The sequence below is a fragment of the Solanum stenotomum genome, chromosome 3, assembly GCF_019186545.1.
Source record: "Solanum stenotomum isolate F172 chromosome 3, ASM1918654v1, whole genome shotgun sequence".
NCBI classification, from domain to species: Eukaryota; Viridiplantae; Streptophyta; class Magnoliopsida; order Solanales; family Solanaceae; genus Solanum; species Solanum stenotomum.
The window spans coordinates 16,514,037-16,535,567 of record NC_064284.1 but is presented as its reverse complement, the minus strand read 5'-3'; the positions used below and the strand labels follow the sequence as shown (position 1 = coordinate 16,535,567).

The 21,531-nt window shown below is 33.6% G+C and overlaps 2 protein-coding genes across 2 annotated transcripts; one reads left to right on the top strand and one right to left on the bottom strand.

The window, feature by feature from the left end:
• Window positions 1-7,472: 7,472 nt before the first annotated feature.
• On the top strand, window positions 7,473-8,471 carry LOC125858736 (uncharacterized). The gene has a single exon (XM_049538550.1). The coding sequence runs from the start codon at window positions 7,473-7,475 to the stop codon at window positions 8,469-8,471; it is 999 nt and encodes a 332-aa protein (XP_049394507.1).
• Window positions 8,472-11,835: 3,364 nt separating this feature from the next.
• On the bottom strand, window positions 11,836-16,833 carry LOC125858298 (protein EARLY-RESPONSIVE TO DEHYDRATION 7, chloroplastic-like). Its single transcript, XM_049538047.1, has 5 exons — window positions 15,921-16,833; window positions 14,601-14,767; window positions 13,558-13,729; window positions 13,228-13,381; window positions 11,836-12,140 (listed from the first exon to the last, which is right to left on the bottom strand). Exons 1-5 carry the CDS (start codon window positions 16,796-16,798, stop codon window positions 12,078-12,080), a joined length of 1,434 nt encoding a protein of 477 aa, XP_049394004.1. The 5' UTR covers window positions 16,799-16,833; the 3' UTR covers window positions 11,836-12,077.
• Between the last annotated feature and the right edge of the window lie 4,698 nt (window positions 16,834-21,531).

The window sequence follows — 21,531 nt, the reverse complement described above, 5'->3', positions numbered from 1 at the left end:
AGTCCCAGCAAGTCATAAATGACTTGGGGTCGCTATAGGAACGTTCTAAACGACACACAGAAGGCAAGACACAGAAATGACCATGAGGGTCATTACATTAGAAGGCAATAAAAAAAAATTGTCCGGCAATTATATCTACCTTACCCTAATTATATAAAATAGAAAATCACATAATAATTCAAGGGTATAATTGGAAAGAAACTTTTTGTAGACTTTTAATCCAAACACAAGATTACGTGGGAAACAATTAACCAAACACTTTATAAAAATAAACCCTAAATTACTAATCCTTGCATTACTAATCCACGTGTTATCAATCTTTGTACCAAACAAACAATCCTCCTCCAGCTGGAGCATAGATATAGATAATGTCCAACTTATTGCAAATATACTCAACTCGAGTTTCATTCAGAGCCTTTGTGAGCAAGACTGTTGATTGCTTTCTTATCTTGATATAACCAGTGAAAAGTTATCCTGAATCTTCTCACGAATAAAATGACAGTCAACCTNGAAATAATAAAAACGATTGTTGCATAATTTTCCGTTCTTGATTATTGTTTTCTCGACGCGAATTTTATTGTCTACAATGATATATCGAATTTGAAACAATATGAAGAGCAACTTGATTATCACTAATCACACCAAATTTTTGTCGGTGTATGATGCTTCAACCCAATTTCAATTAAAAAATAATGTATCCAAATGATTTCATTAGTAGATTGCCACATGTACTTAATTTTTGCACTGAATCAAGATATGACATTTTGTTTCTTACTCCTTTATAATACTATGTTCCTTCCAACAAAAACACAATAGCATGTAGTAGGTCTTCTATTATTTTTAGATCCAACCTAGTCAACATTTGCAAAAGACTCAACACGAGTATGGGCGTGATTCCTATACAATATACCAAGTCCATGAGCTCCTATCGCCTTTTAGTCTAAAAAGTATCATCAACTCAAATTTAATTTAATTGAATTTTTTTACGAATTAGTCTATTCTTTTATTTGTTTTAAAATATAATATTTTTAATTATACACATTCTTAATATAAACTCATCCCAAAAAATTTAAAATATTTAAATCTAACTATATTTGAAATGAAAAATAAATTATTTATGTTATCAAACTTTTTTGTAACAAAAACTAAAAAAAAAAGAATAAAATTTAGCTAATTAATACATTCATAGAGTTCACGATTTTATCCTAATCAACACTAACTAAAGAAAATTTTACTTACTATACTAAAACAATAAAAGGCATATTTTTAGTTAACGGTCACTAACTAAAAATTATGTGTGAGTTTCTAAAAATGAATTCCAATCCTAAAAAAACTCGCTTAACCCATTAATTTACACCGTTTGTCTGTATATACATAGCAAAGGGCGAGTTGGAGTGTTAATCCATTTTTTTCTTCTTTCTTTGTTTTTGGTAAAATATGGGTATGAATTTTGATGATGAACAACTCATGATCTCTCTTCTCAAATTTGTTAGTGGTAGCTCTGTTCAATTTCAACTTGTCGACTTGTATGGCAACAATAAACCCTCTCAGTTATTCGATACTACGACGACTACTACTACTGAATATCATGTATTCACTCAGTTAAAGAAGAAAAAAACAGGGAATGGTAAGAACTTCAACAGGGGAATTGTTGGTAGTGGCGGCTCATGGAAAGGAATTGACAATAGTAGACCAGTTTACGACAAGAAGAAATCAGTTATTGGGTTCAAGAAAACTTTCCGTTTTGAGGAAAAAAATCATGTCTGGATTATGAAAGAATATCGTCTTTGTGATAAAATACTCAAGGCCTTAAGACTACGTGGTCATACTCGACATGAAGAGGAATTTGTTGTATGTCGCATTACGAGGAGCGTCAATTCTTCTAAGGTTATCATCCCTTCAGATCACAATTTAGAGAATTTTCTTGATTCTCTACTAATTTCTTCATTACAATGTCAAGAATCCTTTGCTCAGAATCAATTTCAAGATTTGGGACAATCCTTTGCTCAATATCAGTTTCAAGATTTGGGACAATTCAGTCCTGTTTTTGCTCAGAGTCAGTTTCAAGATTTGGAACAATTCAACACTACTAATGTAATTCCATCTGATGAGTCGAACAGTATCTTGAATGGGAACCAAATTGGTCCAGTTAGTTTAGTGTTGAAAGAATCAAAATTGTCTGCTGCAATAGAAGAGGAATGCTCTGTTCCTGTGGTTCATCAACAAACTCCCTCTGTTAGCTTACTCCCAATAGAAGAAGAATGCTCTGTTTATGACATTGCTACTTACCACAAACAACTTGATGCGTATGCTGCCTCTGTACTCGAATCAATGGTTCCGCAAGAAGATGAAGCTGATTCTATCCCACCATTTTACGAAAATTTTTATATCGGTTTTACAGATCTATGGAGTTAAGAGTTGGTGATAGTTGATACAACTCAAGTCTTACAATTTTGTTTGCCTAATTGTATTTTATCTGTCAATGCACTTTCACTTTTCTTTTTACACCAGTCCCTTACTTGGTGGTTTATAATTACTTTTTTTAATAAAAATATTTCCTTTATACATGAAAAGAAAACTGCACGGTTTGGATTAAATAGATTAATAGAAATCTTAGTTAAGACTTAAGAGAAAGAGAATAGGCAAACACGCATTTTACTCTCGTGATGAAAACTTTGTTTGACATCTCGAAAATGATGTATTCCAATCTTATGTATTAGTTTCTCAAATGTTGATAGTCGTAATGCTATAGTAATAAATGTGCAAGATTATCACTTGAACAAATCTGTTGAATAACTATTTGCCTATTTCACCATTTTGTTGAAGATCGTGCGTAAAAAAGTACTTAGGTGAAATATGTTTTGTTCAATCTCCTATGATAAAATGTTCCTTCAATTGAGCTGTGCAAGCAGTACTATCTTCATACAATATTGTTGAAATCTTTGTTTTTAAAGAAAGACCACATAATTGTAAAGTATGTTGAGTTATTGACCTTAATCATACACACTCTCGGTTGCCTTTAAATATAACTATTATCTCTAGATTCTCAAAGAAGTGACAATTATTATTATATTCATCGAACACCATGCTATAAATGTACCTCCATATGTAAATAAATAGATCATGCTTTATGTGGGTTAGACAAATATCCACATCTGCATAATCAATCACCTCTAACGTGAATGTATAAGAATAAAACAATCTTATATCAATTGTTCCTCAAAAATATCTAAATATATTCTTAATCCTTTTCAATGTCTTCTTGTTGGAGAGAAGCTAAATCTCACCAATAAACTTATTGTAAACATATATATGGTGAAGGATAAAAGAGTATTTACCACTCCACCACAATCCTCGTTAGTTTTTATTAACTCTATATTAAGGGCTACTACTTGTATGCAAAATTAAGGTGATAATATATGTAGTATTTAAAAAGAACCAAAAAGAAAGGTTAAAAGGATTCTTGAAAAAAATATGTTGTACATTAATTTATGTATTGAGTATTTATTATGTTTAAGCACTAAATTAAGGTGATATTTCATCTGTCCCCGGATGGATATCTTATTAAAAATAGTTGTCTCTTATTACTTGATCACTCACTCAATTAGGATAGAATTAATTAAATTTTTCCCATTTTATCCCTACAATTAGTATGACCTTTGAAAATTTGAACAATTCTCAATACTATAGTCTATAGCTATTCCTATACTCTGTGTATTATTTTTCTAATTTATTTTATGTGCATTGATATGAACAAAGAACAAAATAGTAAAGTTAATTAATTTATTAATGATTTCTTAATTACCGTGTAAAATAGAAAATGCACCTCTAATAAAGGACGGAGGGAATAATAGATACATTCATTAATCATGATTAGTACAAAAGGGACATGTATAGAATTAGACTAAAGTAATTAATCCATACTGGTAATTANCAAATAACAATATAAACAGGCGGAAGCAAACCAAAAACATATATAGAAATAAAGATCCCTCCCAGAACCTGGAAGTCACTAGTACAGAGCTACTACCAAAATGAGTACAAGTCTCAAAAGTGGACAACAAAGACTGGACTGTCTCGAAAGGTAAAAGACAAGTCTATATATATAGATGGAGACTGAAATAGTACAAAACGTCGTGTGCTCACTCCCGTCTCCGGATCAGTCTGCTCCAAGCTCGATCAACGCTGGCTACTAGTGCCCGGACCTGCATCACGAAATAGATGCAGAGCGTAACATGAGTACCAAAACAACAGGTACCCAGTAGGCATCATAGGCCGACTGAACTTGAAAAGTAAAGGCAATATGAAAAGAAGGAATACGCAAATCGAGGTGAAGAACAAAAATCTAACTAATAAAAGAATGCACACGAGTGTACAAAGAACTAACTAAAGTAATCTATAAGCTAACTACACCTAACTGGACCCCCATAAGCCCAGAAGGTACACTCGTGCGCAAGTTAAATAAAAACTCGAACGGACCCCCATAAGCCCAACGAGTACACAGAATAACTAAAACTAAAGAGAATTGCATATAAGAACCCAAGAACGAAGAACATCGAACCAGAACCTCAACCCTAATTAGTAGAATCTGACAGTACGGAGGCCGGACCTCGAACCGGATGCTCAACAGAAGTACCTAAGTAACCAATCACAAGTATCAAGTATATGAGGCCGGAACTCTAACCGGATGCTCTGTATAGGTATCTGAGCAATAGAGGCCGGAACTCTAACCGGATGCTCTATATAAGTATCTAGGCAATAGAGGCCGAAACTTAAATCAGATGCTCTATACAGGTGCCAATGTAGCTGTTGAAAGAGTCATAATCGATCCACACTCATAAATATCCGTGGAACACCGTCCATACTTAGCCAATCAATGTAAGTCCTTGGAACCAAATCGAAAATCAAATTCAAATCGCGAAGTAGAACTAGTGTCGCCGATGTAACTCGTGAAGCCGTAATATCGAGGAAAATAAGGATAATTATAGTCGGAGAAAGAGTATCGCCTAACTAAGGCCCAAACTATCATACTCAAGTTTGCTACACCAGTCTACAGAGATCTAAGCCGGCCGAGCGACGTCAGGGCAAAACTAAGGCCTATTGAATCCAAATAATGTATTTCTAAGGCAAGCCCTAGTCAAACCTAAACTAAGGCCCAACATGCTTCAAATAAACAGTAATTAAGCATGCAAGCACTTTACATAGCAAGGAGGGTCAATTAATAAAACTAAGCATGCTCACAGTTACCCGATAATTCTCGAAATACGTCGAAAACATGATTTCTAAACACCTATGCATGACTCAATAACTACCAACCCAAATCTCAACTAATCAACATGCATTCACACTCTCAAGCTCAATCTAAGAGAGGGAAACCGTAGCCTACCTGTAGGTCGATCACACGCGCTCCAAAATCACTCCTTCGGAGCTTTCCCTCTCCGAACGGTCTCGAAACACTGCTCCGCTATCAAAAATAGAGTCACAACGTTAATACGGTCGTTTAGACACCAAAATCACAACAAACGGAGACGGGTCAATTTTTGGAGTCAAAACGGGAATCGTGGGACCCGCGCAGAAAATTCTGAAATTAACCCCAAAAATGGGTCCTAACCAGTTCCCCCAGCTCATGTCCCAAAATGGGACACAATTCGGGGCTCAGAAACAACACAATATCAACATGCAACTAAAACCCAAATTTTCTAAAAAATTAGAAATGGAACAGCAGTTGAATCAGTGTATTTACCAGAAACTGGAGGTCTACAGTGAAATGGGACAACACCACGACGTTCTCCTCGAAAAATCACTCAAGATAGCCTCAAAAATCACTGAAATCGGACCTAGAATGGCTGAGAAAACAAGTCTCAAAAATTTCTAAAATTAAGCTCACAAAAAGGGTGCGGTAGCAGGTATTTTTCAAAAATTACCTCAAACGGGGACTCCAAATCACTATCCGAGCTCACCAACACGTTGTCCTCGAAAAATCTCACAACTTTGCCTTTTGAATCGCCCAAATCGGTTGAGAGATGAGAGAGTTATGAGGGTTTGAAGTTTGGGAAATGTTGCTGATTTTCTGCAATTTATTGCAGAAAATCTGCAATAATTTCCAAAACTTAAAACTCCGATGGGGTGCTTCGCTCTCGTTCAGAACCCCGTGTATGCAAACGAGATATGCAACCATACCAAATTCGACATTCCAGACTCAACGGCGCAGTCAAAATTTCCATCAAAGGTCATTTCGATAAAAAGTGGGTCCCACTTCCAAAAGTCATTTTAAGTCAAAACCTACAAAAGGGCTCGGAAAGGTATCGAAAACCTCCAGACACAAAAGAAGGGTCAATCTAGACCAAACTCGACATTCCAGAGCTAACCACGCTGACGGAATTCTCATCCGAGCGCGATTACTCAAAATGTTGACCAAAGTCAAACTTAGGCTTAAACTTAAAGTTAAAACGCCTAATCGCACCGACTCACACTGAAAACCTCGAGAGTCATGAAGACCATGCTACTAGCCTAAAATGACCCTTCCGGAGCTGATAGAATCGTCAGAATTGGAATTCGATATCATCTTCTTGAACTTTTGATCGAAAATGATCGTTCAAGGTTCATAAGCTCCAAAACACAAAAACTCGCACCAAGACCAAATGAACGACCAGGTGACCGAACTGTCAGTCCCAACAAGTCATAAATGACTTGGGGTCGCTATAGGAACGCTCTAAACGACACACAGAAGGCAAGACACAGAAATGACCAAGAGGGTCATTACAATATTATTTTTCTTAACTTATTTTATGTGCATTGATATGAACAAAGAACAAAATAGTAAAGTTAATCAATTTATTAATGATTTCTTAATTACCTTGTAAAATAGAAAATGCACATCTAATAAAGGACGGAGGGAATAATAGATACATACATTCATTAATCATGATTAGTACAAAAGGGACATGTATAGAATTAGACTAAAGTAATTAATCCATACTGGTAATTACGCTCGCTTACTCAAAGACAAGGTAGTGTCTTGAAAATTCTTAGGAAGTCGTTTGGCATACGGGATGAGATAAGTAAAATATTCCACCTTTTATATTAGATAGTAATCCCACTAAAGGGATGTGTAGTAACACAATGATATTATTATCCTTATTCCATATAGTCAATAAACTCAAAACATTATACAAAGCATATGTTGGCTTTATTTCACTTATAATCTCACTCAAGCTTTGTTTATTACTCATAATAGTCAAATGATTAGACTATTTTTTGAAGCATTAAAACAATAAAATTTTAGTTACCATATTATAATAAAAAAAGGCACAAAAATTAGTTAACGGTAACTTTATATTACGTGTGAATTGTTGAGCGTTTCTTGTTTACACGGTTTCTCGTTAATTTTCTTTCTACAATATATATATATATATTATCTCTCTTCTTCTTTCTTTTCTAGTCCTCTGTTTTCTTTTCTTTTTCGATCAAATATGGGGATGAATATTGATGATGAACAGCTCCTTAGGTATCTTCTCAAATTTGTTACTGGTATGTCTGTTGAATGCGACGAAATTCGACTCGTAGACTTGTATGGGAACAACAAACCCTCTCAGTTATTCGATACCACGGCGACTACTGCTACTGAATATCATGTTTTTACTCAGTTAAAGAAGAAAAAAGGGAATGGTAAGAACTTCAACAGGGGAATTGTTGGTGGTGGCGGCTCATGGAAAGGAATCGACAATGGTAAACCAGTTTACAACAAAAAAGGATTAAAGATTGGGTTCAAGAAAACCTTCCGTTTTGATGAAGAAAACCATGTCTGGATTATGAAAGAATATCGTCCTAGTGATAATATACTAAAGGCCTTGAGACTACGTGGTCAAATTCGACATGAGGAGGAATTTGCTGTATGTCGCATTACTAGGAGCGTCAATTCTTCTCAGGTTATCATCCCTTCGGATCACAATGTAGAGAATTTTCTTGATTCTGTGCTAATTTCTGCATCACAATGTCAAGAAACTGTGGAATTCTTTGCTCAGAATCAGTTTCAAGATTTGGGACAAACCTTTGCTCAATATCAGTTTCAAGATTTGGGACAATTCAGTCCTGTTTTTGCTCAGAGTCAGTTTCAAGATTTGGAACAATTCAACACTACTAATGTAATTCCATCTGATGAGTCGAACAGTATTTTGAATGGGAACCAAATTGGTCCAGTTAGTTTAGTGTTCAAAGAATCCAAATTGTCTGCTGCAATAGAAGAGGAATGCTCTGTTCCTGTGGTTCATCAACAAACTCCCTCTGTTAAAGAAGTAGAATGCTCTGTTTATGACATTGCTACTTACCACAAAGAACTTGATGCGTATGCTGCCTCTCAACTCAAATCAATGGTTCCTTACATTCCGCAACAGCAAGAAGATGATGAAGCTGATTCTATCCCACTTTTCTACGAAGATTTTTATATTGATTATACAGATCTATGGAGTTAAGAGTTGCTGATTGTTGATACGACTCAACTCTTAAAATTTTGTTTGCCGAATTGTGTATGATTTTAATTTTATCTGTCAATGCACTTTCACTTTTCTTCTTACACCAGTCCTTTACTTTGTGGTTTAGAATTACTTTTTCATGAAAATATTTCCTTATACATGAAATTCAGTGCTGCTAATGTAATTCCAAGAAAACTGCACTGTTTTGATTAAAGAGATTAATGGATAGCTGCAAATCAATGCCCATTAGCTCAGTTGGTTAGAGTGTCGTGCTAATAATGTGAAGGTCGCAGGTTCGAGACCATCTTGTCTTTTTACAAGTTCGTGATTAATTTAATTCAACATAACAAACAACCAAATCTTAATCTTAACTAGTTGCTAGTTGTGTATTTCATCTGTTAAATTATACGTAGTACTAATTTTCTGATTGTTTTCCTCTAGCTTTATTTTTGCTATTTTGTTGAATGATAAATCCTAGAAAGGCCATACCTTCAATCTATGTGCAGTAAGCCAGTAATATCTCCACACCATAAAATCCCCTTTAAAAAGTGTCCTGAGCCTGAAGCAACTAACTTTGCCGCTTTCTCTCCTGGGAGCCAATGTGGTCCAATACGCTGCACATTACTCTTCCAACACTTCTTCATCCGATTCATTGTCTTTGGGAGCTTGAAATGAGAAAAAGTAATGCGAATCATCGAGCTTTACTACAGCAAGGTCCTTAGTCAATGGCCACGGGATTTCATTTCCAACAGGAACAAGTACTGAAGTAGAGAGTAGTGCTTGTCGATCAAGTGGAGAATGGAATAGGGGAGGAGGGGCAGATGGTGAATAATGCTGCCCTGGCTGTTATGTTATTCGTCATCGAGAAGATCATTTTACTAATATCAATAGGAACTTGTGGCTGTGTCAAGGAAATTGCTTCAATAAGATTCTTTACTTTCTCTCCCCCTAATCGACTCAAATGATTGAATGCGCTTTGCACTTAAAATCTCCAAGATACATACTTTCCTAAGCTGTCTCCAGAAGGAGAGAATGAAAGGCTGTTGTTATCTTAGAATCTGTACAGAAACAAGTTGTGGCCTATTAGCAAAGATTAAGTCATGGGATTTCATTACCTCTTTTGACACTTGTGGTGATGTTAACATAAACTTCAATCGAACACACCACGGCTAACTCTAGCCATGAACTCGGCATTACAACTGAAATGATCTATGATCCTTTATAGCATAGGAATAGATCTTACAATGTCTGAACACAAGACACTAAACTCAAATAACAACTAAAGACTATTGTAGATCCCTCGATCAGGTTCCTTAGTGCTTATGAGAATAGTGCTTTATTGAGAGAGATGACTTTTGCTTTGAACAAAAACAATCTAGTAGACTGCCACTGGGTGAGAGCTCTGCGCCTAAGCTATCGGGCCCACCTACACCAGTAGGCGTACCAGCTTTACAACTGCATTAACTCATCCTGGATAGCTCCTACTCGAGGGATCAGATCCCTCTACCAGATTTCATAGTTAGTTAATTCATCAAAACATAGGAATGTAACAATCTAAGATCTAAAGTATCAGCGGGCCCTTTTTGTTACAGAGTTGCACCTCTGTTTCTTTATTGTCTTTTTTTCCTTCGTTGAATGAAAAAAATTTCGATTGGAACGTTTGTTTAATCTCTTCATTGATTTTATCAGAATGCAGTCCACCAAGACCAAGGTTCAATGTCTTAGTAGTGAAAGTCGTCTATCTATACAGAAAGAATCCATTTGATCAACAGAGTCAGCCAGTGAGGTAGTAGTGAAGGTAAAGGTGTATTTACAAGGTCGTTCATGTCATTCCTCTTTCTCTAATCATCGACAAATTTTGATTTCAGATTCTCATTTTGTTGCATTGTTTCAAAAATAATATTATAAGTAAAAATATTGTCAGCCACAATTTTATTTTGATTCCATCTTTTTCTCGTCGAGACAACTTGCGATCATTTGTTTCTCTTTTTTTCTCGAGAATTTTTATCTTTGGAACCAATCATTTTAACTGGTAATACGATCTAAGTTCCTTTTTAGTTCAGGAATAGATCTTACAAAGTTAAGACACAAAACACAATTTTCCGATGAACAAACTTAAGACTCACTTGATAACTCTATCAGGTCCCTTGTAGTTCTTGAAAGTTTATTCTTTTGCTCAAGAGAGAGAAAGCTGCTAATGCCAAAATTCTTAGACGTGTGTGTGTGTTAGTTTCTCGTCAACAAAGGTATAATATGCTCTGAGCGAAACAACCTAGTGTGATCTCATTGGCCGAGAGCTCTGTCCTCTTTTCCATGCTCGCCAACCATAACAGAGTTGGCAGTTTTTACAGCTGTTCCACATTTTTCCTGGAACATGCGATACTCATGGGACCAGGGCCCATTGTTTGTTAAGATCATCAAAACTTCAGAGTTACACAATGTCAAGAAACTATGAAATTCAGTTCTGCTAATGTAATTCAATCTGATGAGTTAAATGGAATTTGAATGGGAACATTAGCCCAGTTAGTTTACTTGCAATAGAGGAAGAATGCTCTGTTCCTGTGGTTCATCAAGAAACTCCCCCTGTTAGTTTCGTCGCAAAAGAATCAAATGTGGCTGCTGCAAAAGAAGAAGAATGCTCTGTTCGTCCTGATTATGACCACAAAGAACTTGATGCCTTTGTACTTGAATCAATGGTTCCTTACATTCCAGAAGGACCAGAACCCCAAGAAGATGAGGATCAAATCCCACTTTTCTGCGAAGATTTTTATATTGGTCATACAAATCTGTGGAGTTGAGAGTAATCTGTGATGGTTGATACAACTCATTCTTTGAAGAATTGTATATGTTTTTGACACGAAAACTGCACTGTTTGGATTATAGAGATTAATGGTTAGCTGCAAATCAACATTGAGCCCATTACCTCACTTGGTTAGAGCACTGTGCTAATAATGTGAAGGTTGCAGGTTTGAGACCAGCTTGGGCCATCTTGTGTTTTATTATTTTCTCAAGTGTCTCTGATACTTTCGGTTCAGTTCTCTTCACAAGCTTTGATTTTTTCATCGTTTTCAACTTTTTTTCCAAGTAGAACTCATATTTAAACACTGAGATTTCAACTACAGCTTTTTATGCGTCTTAAATGGTAGTTATACCACTAAGGCTAACTGATCAGCTACCACTGCAGATTTATAACAACAAACGCCAAGAAAATTAGAGTTTGCATATTTGATGACTTCTGGTCAATGTAAACTAGAATGAAGGCTTGTTAAGCAAAACTATGACTGAGGCGAACTGTTGTTGAATACACTAAGTCCAGTGTTTAATTTAATTCAATATAACAAATAACCAAATCTTAATCTTAACTAGTTGGTATCACATAAAAATAAATTTGAAGATAAAGACTGAAAACTTGACCTATTCACAGTTTACAGAAGGTGGGTTGGTGCTCTCACTAGTATACACACACACATACACAAAAATAGTATGAAGAGGTCAGAGCCAATGCCTGTTATCTCGAGTGTTTTCTTGTGATGTCTAATGGTCATTGCTAAGAGCTGCTTGTCTCCACCACCCACATTGACATCAGTTTGCTAATAAGAGAGACAGCTAAATTGAGCTTCTCACGACAACATACTGCTTTACAGGTACAAAGGAATATCGCATTGATACCTAAGAGAAAAGCAAAGACAACAAAGTGAGGTCCATGTAGCGTCTATTTCATCTGTTAATTTTTGACAAATTGCATTTTGGCATGTAAGTCCAAAATTAGCTTCATCATATTCTAGATATCAAGAGTAATTAAGAACACATTGGAATCAAAACACGGCTTTCCTGATAGCACCAAATGAAACAAACACACAAAAAAAGTTGGAACTGGAGTTACGTTAGCTGATATGCAGAAGCCTAAATATGGACATCTAGATTCTACAAAGATTTACCAGTAATTAACTCTAACTATTGCTAGTAGCACTTACTTTAAATCACTTATAATCAATATAGACAACTCAACCATAGAACTCCAAGGGGTTGAGGGCCATGATGCACACAAAAAACCTCATAATAAGTCCATCGTCTTCCTTTTTTTGGGATAACAGTGGTGTACGAGTCAGCTTGCATGACTATTCTATTAGGTAATTGCTACCTCTCCCGCCACCAACACAAGTACCAGGTTTGTTATTTCTGCTGGGATTTGAACCCTGAACTCCAAAATTTGCACCAACTTCATTGACCACTAGAGTGCCCTCCTAAATGTGTCTCTTGCTTACTTTTCTTTAATAATATTAGCAGTTTACCCCACACCAGTAATTGTCCCTTACTCCCCTAATAACAATTCAATGAATTCCTTTCTTTCCAGTTGAACCGACATGAGTGCATCATCCTTGACAATATTATCATCATAAAATCTGAAATACTAACAACTGCAATAACAAAATTGTGCAGAAGGAAAAGAAGAAGGTTGAGGGACTCTTTCAGCAAAAAAACCCATTAATGCATGATTGCAACCCACCAACATGTATGTTAACCTAATGATGAAAGCTACTGTTCAAACAAGATGCAAAAAGTGTCTGTTGCTGTCAATTACTCATTATACAAATAATACATAAAAACCAGAGGGTATAAAGAACAGATGGAGAGTTTGGGTGGACATTATAATTTAAAACAGCATATCTACAACAATGGACTATATTTCTTATCATGACTAATAATATAAATGAAGTGAAATATCTAAGAGTGGGTTCTAACTGACAGCACACACCTGCAATGGTAGGTCAAACAAGGTCACACTTATAAGTGACGACTTTGAATTCTTAGCCTTCTTATCAGCTGCAGCGACCGTAGAAGCAGCTTTGGCAGCAGATTTGGCCAGGGCAGCGGACTTCAAAGCACTTTTGGGTTTCAGAGCCTTTCTTCTTCTTTTTTTCGGTGAAGTAAGAGGTTGTCTTAAAAGTCTTCAAGGAGATACAAGTAAATAGGTGATAACTCCAGAAATGCAAAAAACAAATGAGATCTTGGAGTTAGAACCTATAGCAAAAACTCAAAGTGGTTAAGCTAATCAAAGGAGCTAAAGAAGTCTTTAAGGGAAATCACATCATTTACAGCCCACACAGTCCCAAAAGCATGCCCTACAGCATGAAGCCCTTCACTGGTTGCCTTAGCTGCTTCTTCTCCATATCTGTGAGAAACAAAATCAGTCGTCACAGTGCCTGATGTAGACATCACATTCTTTCCAGCTACTTCAACGGCATCACATATTCTGCCTATTAACAAGAATATCTGCATTAGGCTTCTTCCAAATTAAGTCATTAACTTGTAAACAATAAACAATACTTGTGCCAAAGACAAATTGCATTGCTGTGAGATCCAGCCCATATACTTATATTGAAACCACCAAATATCATCTTTCAAGTTCACAATATACATATTGTACAAGCAAGATGTATAAAGTTGATGTTCTTGTCACCCTTATGCCACTTGGCATCTTGTACGAGAGGGTTGGGGGAGGAAGCAAGAGCCACCCAAACATAAAACAATTACTCAAAGTAGTTTTACAGTTAGATGTTGAATTATGCCATAAGAAACTCAAAAGTAAAACTTGTCTTTTCTCCTATCTCCTTGTCTTTCCCTTTGCATAGTTCTGTGCTCTTATAGATTATCATAAACAAAAGAAGAAAAAAGAGGAGGAGGAATTTCTATTCTCTTAATCCAAAAATATGGATCAGAATAGCCAAAGACAGAATCAAATAACCAAGGCTGATTTAGAAGATGGAATGATTTTATTTTTTCTTGAGTCAAAGGTAACCAAGAAGAGGGAATGATAACACTGTATGATGAATAAATGTTTTCCAGTTAAACTTAGTTCATTAACATTAAGACAATTGATGAAAATCTATAAAGGTTTATTCTTTTCCCGTCAAACATGTCCTTGACCTATGAACCCTACACTGTCTAAACATGATGCCTTAGCTAATCCAGTTGACTGCATATAGGGATTATAAAGCTTGCCTTGAATTTCTTTGTTGAGACCTGAAGCAGTTGGGGAAGAAAAGGCAGAAAAGCAAATAGCAGAACTTAGAGGCATACAAATTCCACAAAATTAGTTAGAACAGAGAAAAAAAAGACGTGACTTACTAAATCCATCAAGAGTGGCAAGAACCATTTCCCCTGGAAGGAGGCTAAAGAGCTTTTTTCCTGCTTTGGAATTTGCAAGGGACCTAGTAAAGAATCCTGAAACCTTCACAGCTCCAGATAGGACCCCAACTGCCATTTTCTCCGTCACTATTGCCACTCTCTTAACACTGAAAAAAAACAGCCAACCAAATACGTCAAAACTATTACATTGACTATTCACATGAGTATCTAAGATCATCTTAATGGGACATTCATATCCATCAGCAAGAGGTAGCTTAAGAAAAAATAATCCAGTTTAATGATATTGTCCCTTTCCCAGGAGTAGAAATAGATGAAAGCAAACTTTTGTGCTGCTTATTCCCATACATATCTATCGATCATTAAGAATCTAACATGGCAGCGTTTAGAATTTATAGGCATTTGCAGTATCAAGGAACATCATCAGTAATAGAAACTCGTTACACTCAGATGAACCAAAATTATCTTGGTTCGATAGATGGACTTTAAGGACACATTATAAAAACTGAATAACAGTTTCAATACATTTATAGCCAAAACAGTTAAGAAAGTGATATCTTAAGTTTCTTAGTCCAACAATTTCATTGGATTAGCAAAATCTCTAAAATATCGAGAACATTCCCATCATGCTATACTGGCAAGTGGATATGCATCCCCTTCTTTCCACATTCAGAAACTTAGAAACCATTGTATCCTTGTATTTCTTGTTCTATATTTAGGGTAATCCCAATGCAGACCTTACCCCTACGTTGGTAAAACAGTCAAGTGATACATAAAAGAGTCATAGTCGATATTACCTTGTAATGACTAAAATTAGAAATTTCACTCCAAATGACATCTGTCCCATCAATATCCTCTCACTCAATGAATGTTTGTCACAAGAAAACAAAAGAGAAAGACTTGTGTGCACGAAAGAATAAGGCTAAATTTTTCTAATTCGACACTTTCACAATCACACCTTCAACTGGCATTGACTCATCCCAATCGTTTATATACTAAAGGCTGTCACCTATTAATGTGGATGTGGGGCTACGTAAAATCTCCTCTACTTCAACTTGCCTGCATTCCCATGTGAAGAGAACAAACAGAAGCACTTCCCTTCACATTCTACCTTCATAGCCCATTTAAGAATTCAACAGGTAGTTTCACTATACTAGACCTTACTTTGAAAAACAGTCAAGAACTCAAAAGATAGCTTATCAAAACGATAAACAACAACAGCAAAACGAAGATATTTAGCTAATCATCAAGCCAGCCAAGCAAAAAAAAGCAAAAGTCCACCAAATCCTAGAAAGGTCATACCTTTTGATCCTCTTCAACGTCTCAGGACTGACCTCAGTCTTCGAACCTGTCTTAAACCTATTCTTCAGAACCTCATTCCCCCTCTTCAATCTATTTGCAGTAACATCTCCACACCACAAAATCCCCTTTATCAAGTGTCCTGAGCCTGAAGCAACTAACTTTGCCGCCTTGGCATTGTACTCCTCCACATTGGGCGCCAATGTGGTCCAATACGCCGCACATTGCTCTTCCAACACCTCCATCTTCTTCTCCGACTTTAAATCCGCCGGTGACAACTCCTTCGCCACCGGTCCACCCAATCCCACCGCGGCCTTTTCCTCCACTTTCTGCACCGCAAAATTGCTGTAATTTTCCAAAATACCATCCAGATCCTTCAATAATTTCTCCTGTCCCTTGGAAACAATCGTCAAACCATAATTCAACAAATCACTGATTGAATCTTTATCCGATTCATCGTCTTTGGGAGCTTGAAATGAGAAAAAGTAATGCGAATCATCGAGCTTTACCGCAGCAAGGTCCTTAGTCAACGGCCACTGGATTTCATTTCCAACACAAATAAGTAGAGCGACGATATTGTTCCCTTGTCGGAGACGATGTAGAAATAAATCGCCAGTGGCGAGTTCAATGGAATAGTGCTTAGCAATCAAGTGAAGAATGGAACCGGGGATAACGAGAAGGGTTTCAGGAGGGGAAGATGGTGAGTAATGTTGTTCTTCAGGGGTAGTCTCGTCATTTTCAGGGAAGAGATTTTCTACAAGGTCGTTCATGTCGATGGTCGGGTAAAGGTTTCGGCGAGAAGTTGAAAAGGGGAAAAGGGTATTTTGGTCAATTAGTAGTTGTGGATACATTGAAGAGGAATTAGGGTTTTTGGAAGCCATTGAAGTAGCAGGAGTGATCAAAGTGAAGTTGAAGTTGGTGGTTGGCAATATTAGAATTTCGCGCGCAAGCACCCATATTTGTTTCTTTTGTTTCAACTGTATTCAAAATAAGTGTACTTGGACTTGTTAGCAAGTGTATTTATTTCTTTTGTCAATCAATTATTCAAAATAGGTGTACTATTGTAAAATGAGAGAAATATGTAAATAATGAATAAGAAATGAAGACAAGATATGGGACACAATGTAATTTTTATTACTTTCTTCTATGCTTTTAATCGTATTAGTTCTCGAAACATGTGTTACAAGTTTGTCTTCTATTACTATATAAACTAGTATATATGTCCGCGCGTTGCGCGAATAATTTAAAATGTAATAATTTTATAATTAAAAATAACTAATAAAATATTATATATATATATATATATTATGTTGAATTCTTTTAAGGATAATCAAACATCAAATACTTCAAATAATATTACGTGTCTATACTTTATTCTTTTTATGTCATTTGAATAAAAAAACTATGTTAATAATTTATTAATTCTAAGTAACTACAATAACACTTAAAATATATATCTCAATTTAAAAATAAATAAATCAATTTAATCCCGTGGGAGATAAAATAGACCTTGTAATTGTTATATTGAAGTAGTTGCTAATTTCCTATAAAAAAGATTTAAGAAAAGTGTGATCTAATTTTTTAGTGATATCTATAATTTTGAGTTTGCAATGTTTTATTTTTCGATTTACAAATTAAAATACTTTGAATTATGAGTTTTTAAAAGGAAAAAGAAGTATTTCTTTTTTGGATTTTCGATTTTACAAATTAAAATACTTTGAATTATGAAATTTTTAAAAGGAAAAAGTAGTATTGAAATGAAAATAAATATGAGTAGGAAAGTATGGCACAAATTTAGGCTTGTTTTAGTTTTAAAATTTAAATATTACTTTCAGTTATTGTTTGGAATTATTCTAATATTCAATTCAATATTGATCTAAGATATATCAATTTTGTTGATAATTATTTTTATATTTTGTGCAATATCAATTAAATATTTTATATGTATAAATAAATTTTGAATTTGAATTTATATGATTATTATTCAATATTTTAATATCTTGGTCTATTACTTTCCTTTAATACAATACAATTAATTTTTTTAGTAAAATTTCGTTTATTTTAAACTTCTAATTGTTATAAATAATCAATTTAACCCTTTTGGGAGATAAAACTGACCTTGCAATTGTTATAAAAAAGTAATTTCTATTTTGATATAAAATAGAGTTTTAAAAAGTGTGATTTAATTTTTAGTGGTATCGTACGTTAATTTTGAGTTTGCAATGTTTTATTTTAATTTGTTAAATTTTGTTTTTGGATTCAATTTACAAATTAAAATACTATGCCTTTATGAAATTTTTAAAAGAAAAAAAAGTATCAAATAAAAATAACTATAAGTAGAAAAGTATGGCACAAATTTCAGTTATTCTGATTTCATATTTTTCCAGATTCTTGTAAATTCTTTTTTCTTATTTTCTATTTTGAAAGTTTTTAACAATTGTTTGTATGCAGAATTTATATAAATATAATCAATTTATTTTTAGTTTAAATAGTTGATATAAAAGTTTGATTAATTCCAAAAATAAAAAGAAAGTAGAGAAGTCCTAAACATACATTGATTTATGGTTCCAGGTTTTTAGGAATCCAACATGAAACGAAATTGTGTAGTTAAAAATATTTTGATATAATTTCATAAAAATAGGTCTTGTATTTAAAAATTTATTTATTTTTAGAATAGTTTTGAAACATTACAAAGTATTCACATTTTTCTTAAATATAATAAAACAACATCACATAAATTGAAATAGGATGAATATTTTTTTTCATAAGAGAACAAAGTCATATTTCTATGTAATATACATATTGTATATATTTAAATAAGCATATTGATTAATAGTATAACACATACTCCTTCCTTATCTCAAACAAAATTAAACATACTCCTTTTCATTAATATGAAAAACTATGAACTTATCTTAAAAGAAATATCAATGTTGTCAGAATTTATTTCTGAATTCTTCTAAATCAAATGATCTTCTCTTCATACTCATGAACTAATCATAAAAGCAAATACGAAAAGCAAAAAATATTACCATGTTTAAGTAGTTGAATAAATATAAGAGAATAACAATTCTGAAATGAGTAAGTTTTTGGGAAGATGTAAATGGTGCAGTTAAGAATGATTTTTGTTATTTAAACGTGTGTTATGCGATTAACTATTTTCTAGGAATAAAATTAGTTATTTATCTTTTAAAATTTAAATTTAAAATTAATAACTCAAATTTCAAAAACTTATCCGTTTGGATATTGATTTGAAAAACTATCATTTTCAAAAAAATTAAAAAATTAAGTAAAAAAGAAGGATACCTAAGATGTAGTTACGTAACTTTTTTATTTTATTTTATTTTATATTGTATTTTTTTTTTGTAAAATCATTTTTATTTTTAGTGTTAATAATTTTTATTTTATTTTCAGATTTTAAATTAATATTAATAATTCATAAATTTAATATTTTATTTAAAAATATTAAATCCCAATTTTTTGGGTGTTGACAGTTGGCTTTAACTGTAAAATTACATTGTAAAAATATTTTAAAATCAAATTTTGAAGAACAGAAAGATGCAGCTTTTTTAGTAATTGCTGACATGTGTTTTTTTTTTTTTAAAAAAATCATATTTTTTATTTATCTTTTTTAAATTGACTTTTTAAATACTGAAATTTTGAGATTAATTGTGGCGCTGACATGTGGCATTTTCCCCTCTCCTATTATATATAGATAGATTTTATTTTATTTTATATTGTATTTTTTTTTTGTAAAATCATTTTTATTTTTAGTGTTAATAATTTTTATTTTATTTTCAGATTTTAAATTAATATTAATAATTCATAAATTTAATATTTTATTTAAAAATATTAAATCTCAATTTTTTGGGTGTTGACAGTTGGCTTTAACTGTAAAATTACATTGTAAAAATATTTTAAAATCAAATTTTGAAGAACCAAAAGATGCAGTTTTTTTAGTAATTGCTGACATGTGTTTTTTTTTTTTTTAAAATCATATTTTTTATTTATCTTTTTTAAATTGACTTTTTAAATACTGAAATTTTGAGATTAATTGTGGCGCTGACATGTGGCATTTTCCCCTCTCCTATTATATATAGATAGATTTTGTATTGTGGGTGAAAAAGATATGGTGCTTTTCTAACGGAAAAAACTCAAATACATTCTCCAAAAGCAATTAAAAAAAGATGAAGACACTCAATCAATATCAATGAGAATTCTTTCTGCATTTATATTACAGAAGATCTTGAAATAAAAAAATATTCTAAAGTTTCTGTCATCATTTTCTCTTATAAATTCAAAGTGCTAATTATATTTATATCCTAAAGATGAAAGGTATGAAGAATACACAAATATAATAAGCAATTACAAAGTTATATTATAAAACTCAAAAAATGAAAATATCTATGAATACAGTTAAGCTAGATGCAGTCACGATAAGACGTACGCGCTTAACCGCCTGAATCAGCATATACAATCATGTGAATACACAAATATTACAAGATAATTTTACATGCATACAACATACAGTTATCCGACATTGAATATATTAAAAACAAATTTATATGTATAATTTGGGGTGTTAAATGAACGGGTTAGGTTGAAATTGGAGATATTAAAATGAGTTGAAATAAAAATTGAGTTGGGTCCTGATCCGCCCAAGTTTACTTTGGGCTCAAATGGGTTGGACTCATATGGGTTGGGTCTTTACCCGCCCAATTTGACCCGCTTAAACTCAATAATTTTAATATATTATTATTTAAATTTTATAACTACAATTTGAATTTAACTCAATTTTTTTTAAAAAAGTTACAAATTGATAGATAAATCCTAAAAGATATGAAATAGATAGTAATTAATACCTTCAATATCGAAACATACGTTACATCAATACAAAGAAAAAATCTTAAAACGAGTTGAAATTAGAGATTAAATTGGGCTCAATTGAGGATTCTCTGAAAATGGGTTAAGGGTTGAATGAGTTCATGAGATTGAACCCAATTCAAATTATCTTGAGCTCAATCCTTAAAATTCTGGACGGATTAGGTAGATTACCTATAATTGGACTTAATAGCGTATTAGTAGTTAGTTATAGATATGCATTAATTTGAATTTTGAATTGAAAAGATCTGGTATACAGTTTGTCTCGTATAAGACTCTTCTAGGTATAGAATTTGTGTCCTTGTAGGAGTTAACCACATCGGCTGTTCCTGTACTTTGTATCTATAAAAAGAGCGTCTTGCTCTTTCATTATGAATAAGATCAATACTCTCTTTTACCAATTTATCATGGTATCAGAGCATCAGTAAACAATAACAAAATAATAATGACGGCGAATGATAATGAAATAGCCAATTCTCCATACACGCTGCAAGCCTGCAACCAACTGATAACCCTGGAGTGTCTTTAGTTACATGTTTGCTCACACAAGATAACTATTCGACATGGCGGAGGGCCATGAAAAATGCCTTGTTGGCTAAGTCAAAGTTAGGCTTTGTTGATGGTAGTCTTTCGCGACCAACAACAAGCTCTACAAATGAAGCTGCCTGGATTAAGGGAAATTTCATGGTAATATCTTGGATTTTTAACTCTCTTCATCCCTCACTTCACAGTA

Bases quoted from the DNA above. Each gene is read 5' to 3' on its own strand.
- LOC125858298 (XM_049538047.1), bottom strand. From the start codon at position 16,798: ATGGCTTCCAAAAACCCTAATTCCTCTTCAATGTATCCACAACTACTA. The intron at 14,768-15,920 runs GTATGACCTTTC...GTTTTTTTTCAG, and splicing joins ACGTTGAAGAGGATCAAAAG to TGTTAAGAGAGTGGCAATAG. The intron at 13,730-14,600 runs GTAAGTCACGTC...TCTTGTTAATAG, and splicing joins TGCCACTCTTGATGGATTTA to GCAGAATATGTGATGCCGTT.
- LOC125858736 (XM_049538550.1), top strand. From the start codon at position 7,473: ATGGGGATGAATATTGATGATGAACAGCTCCTTAGGTATCTTCTCAAA.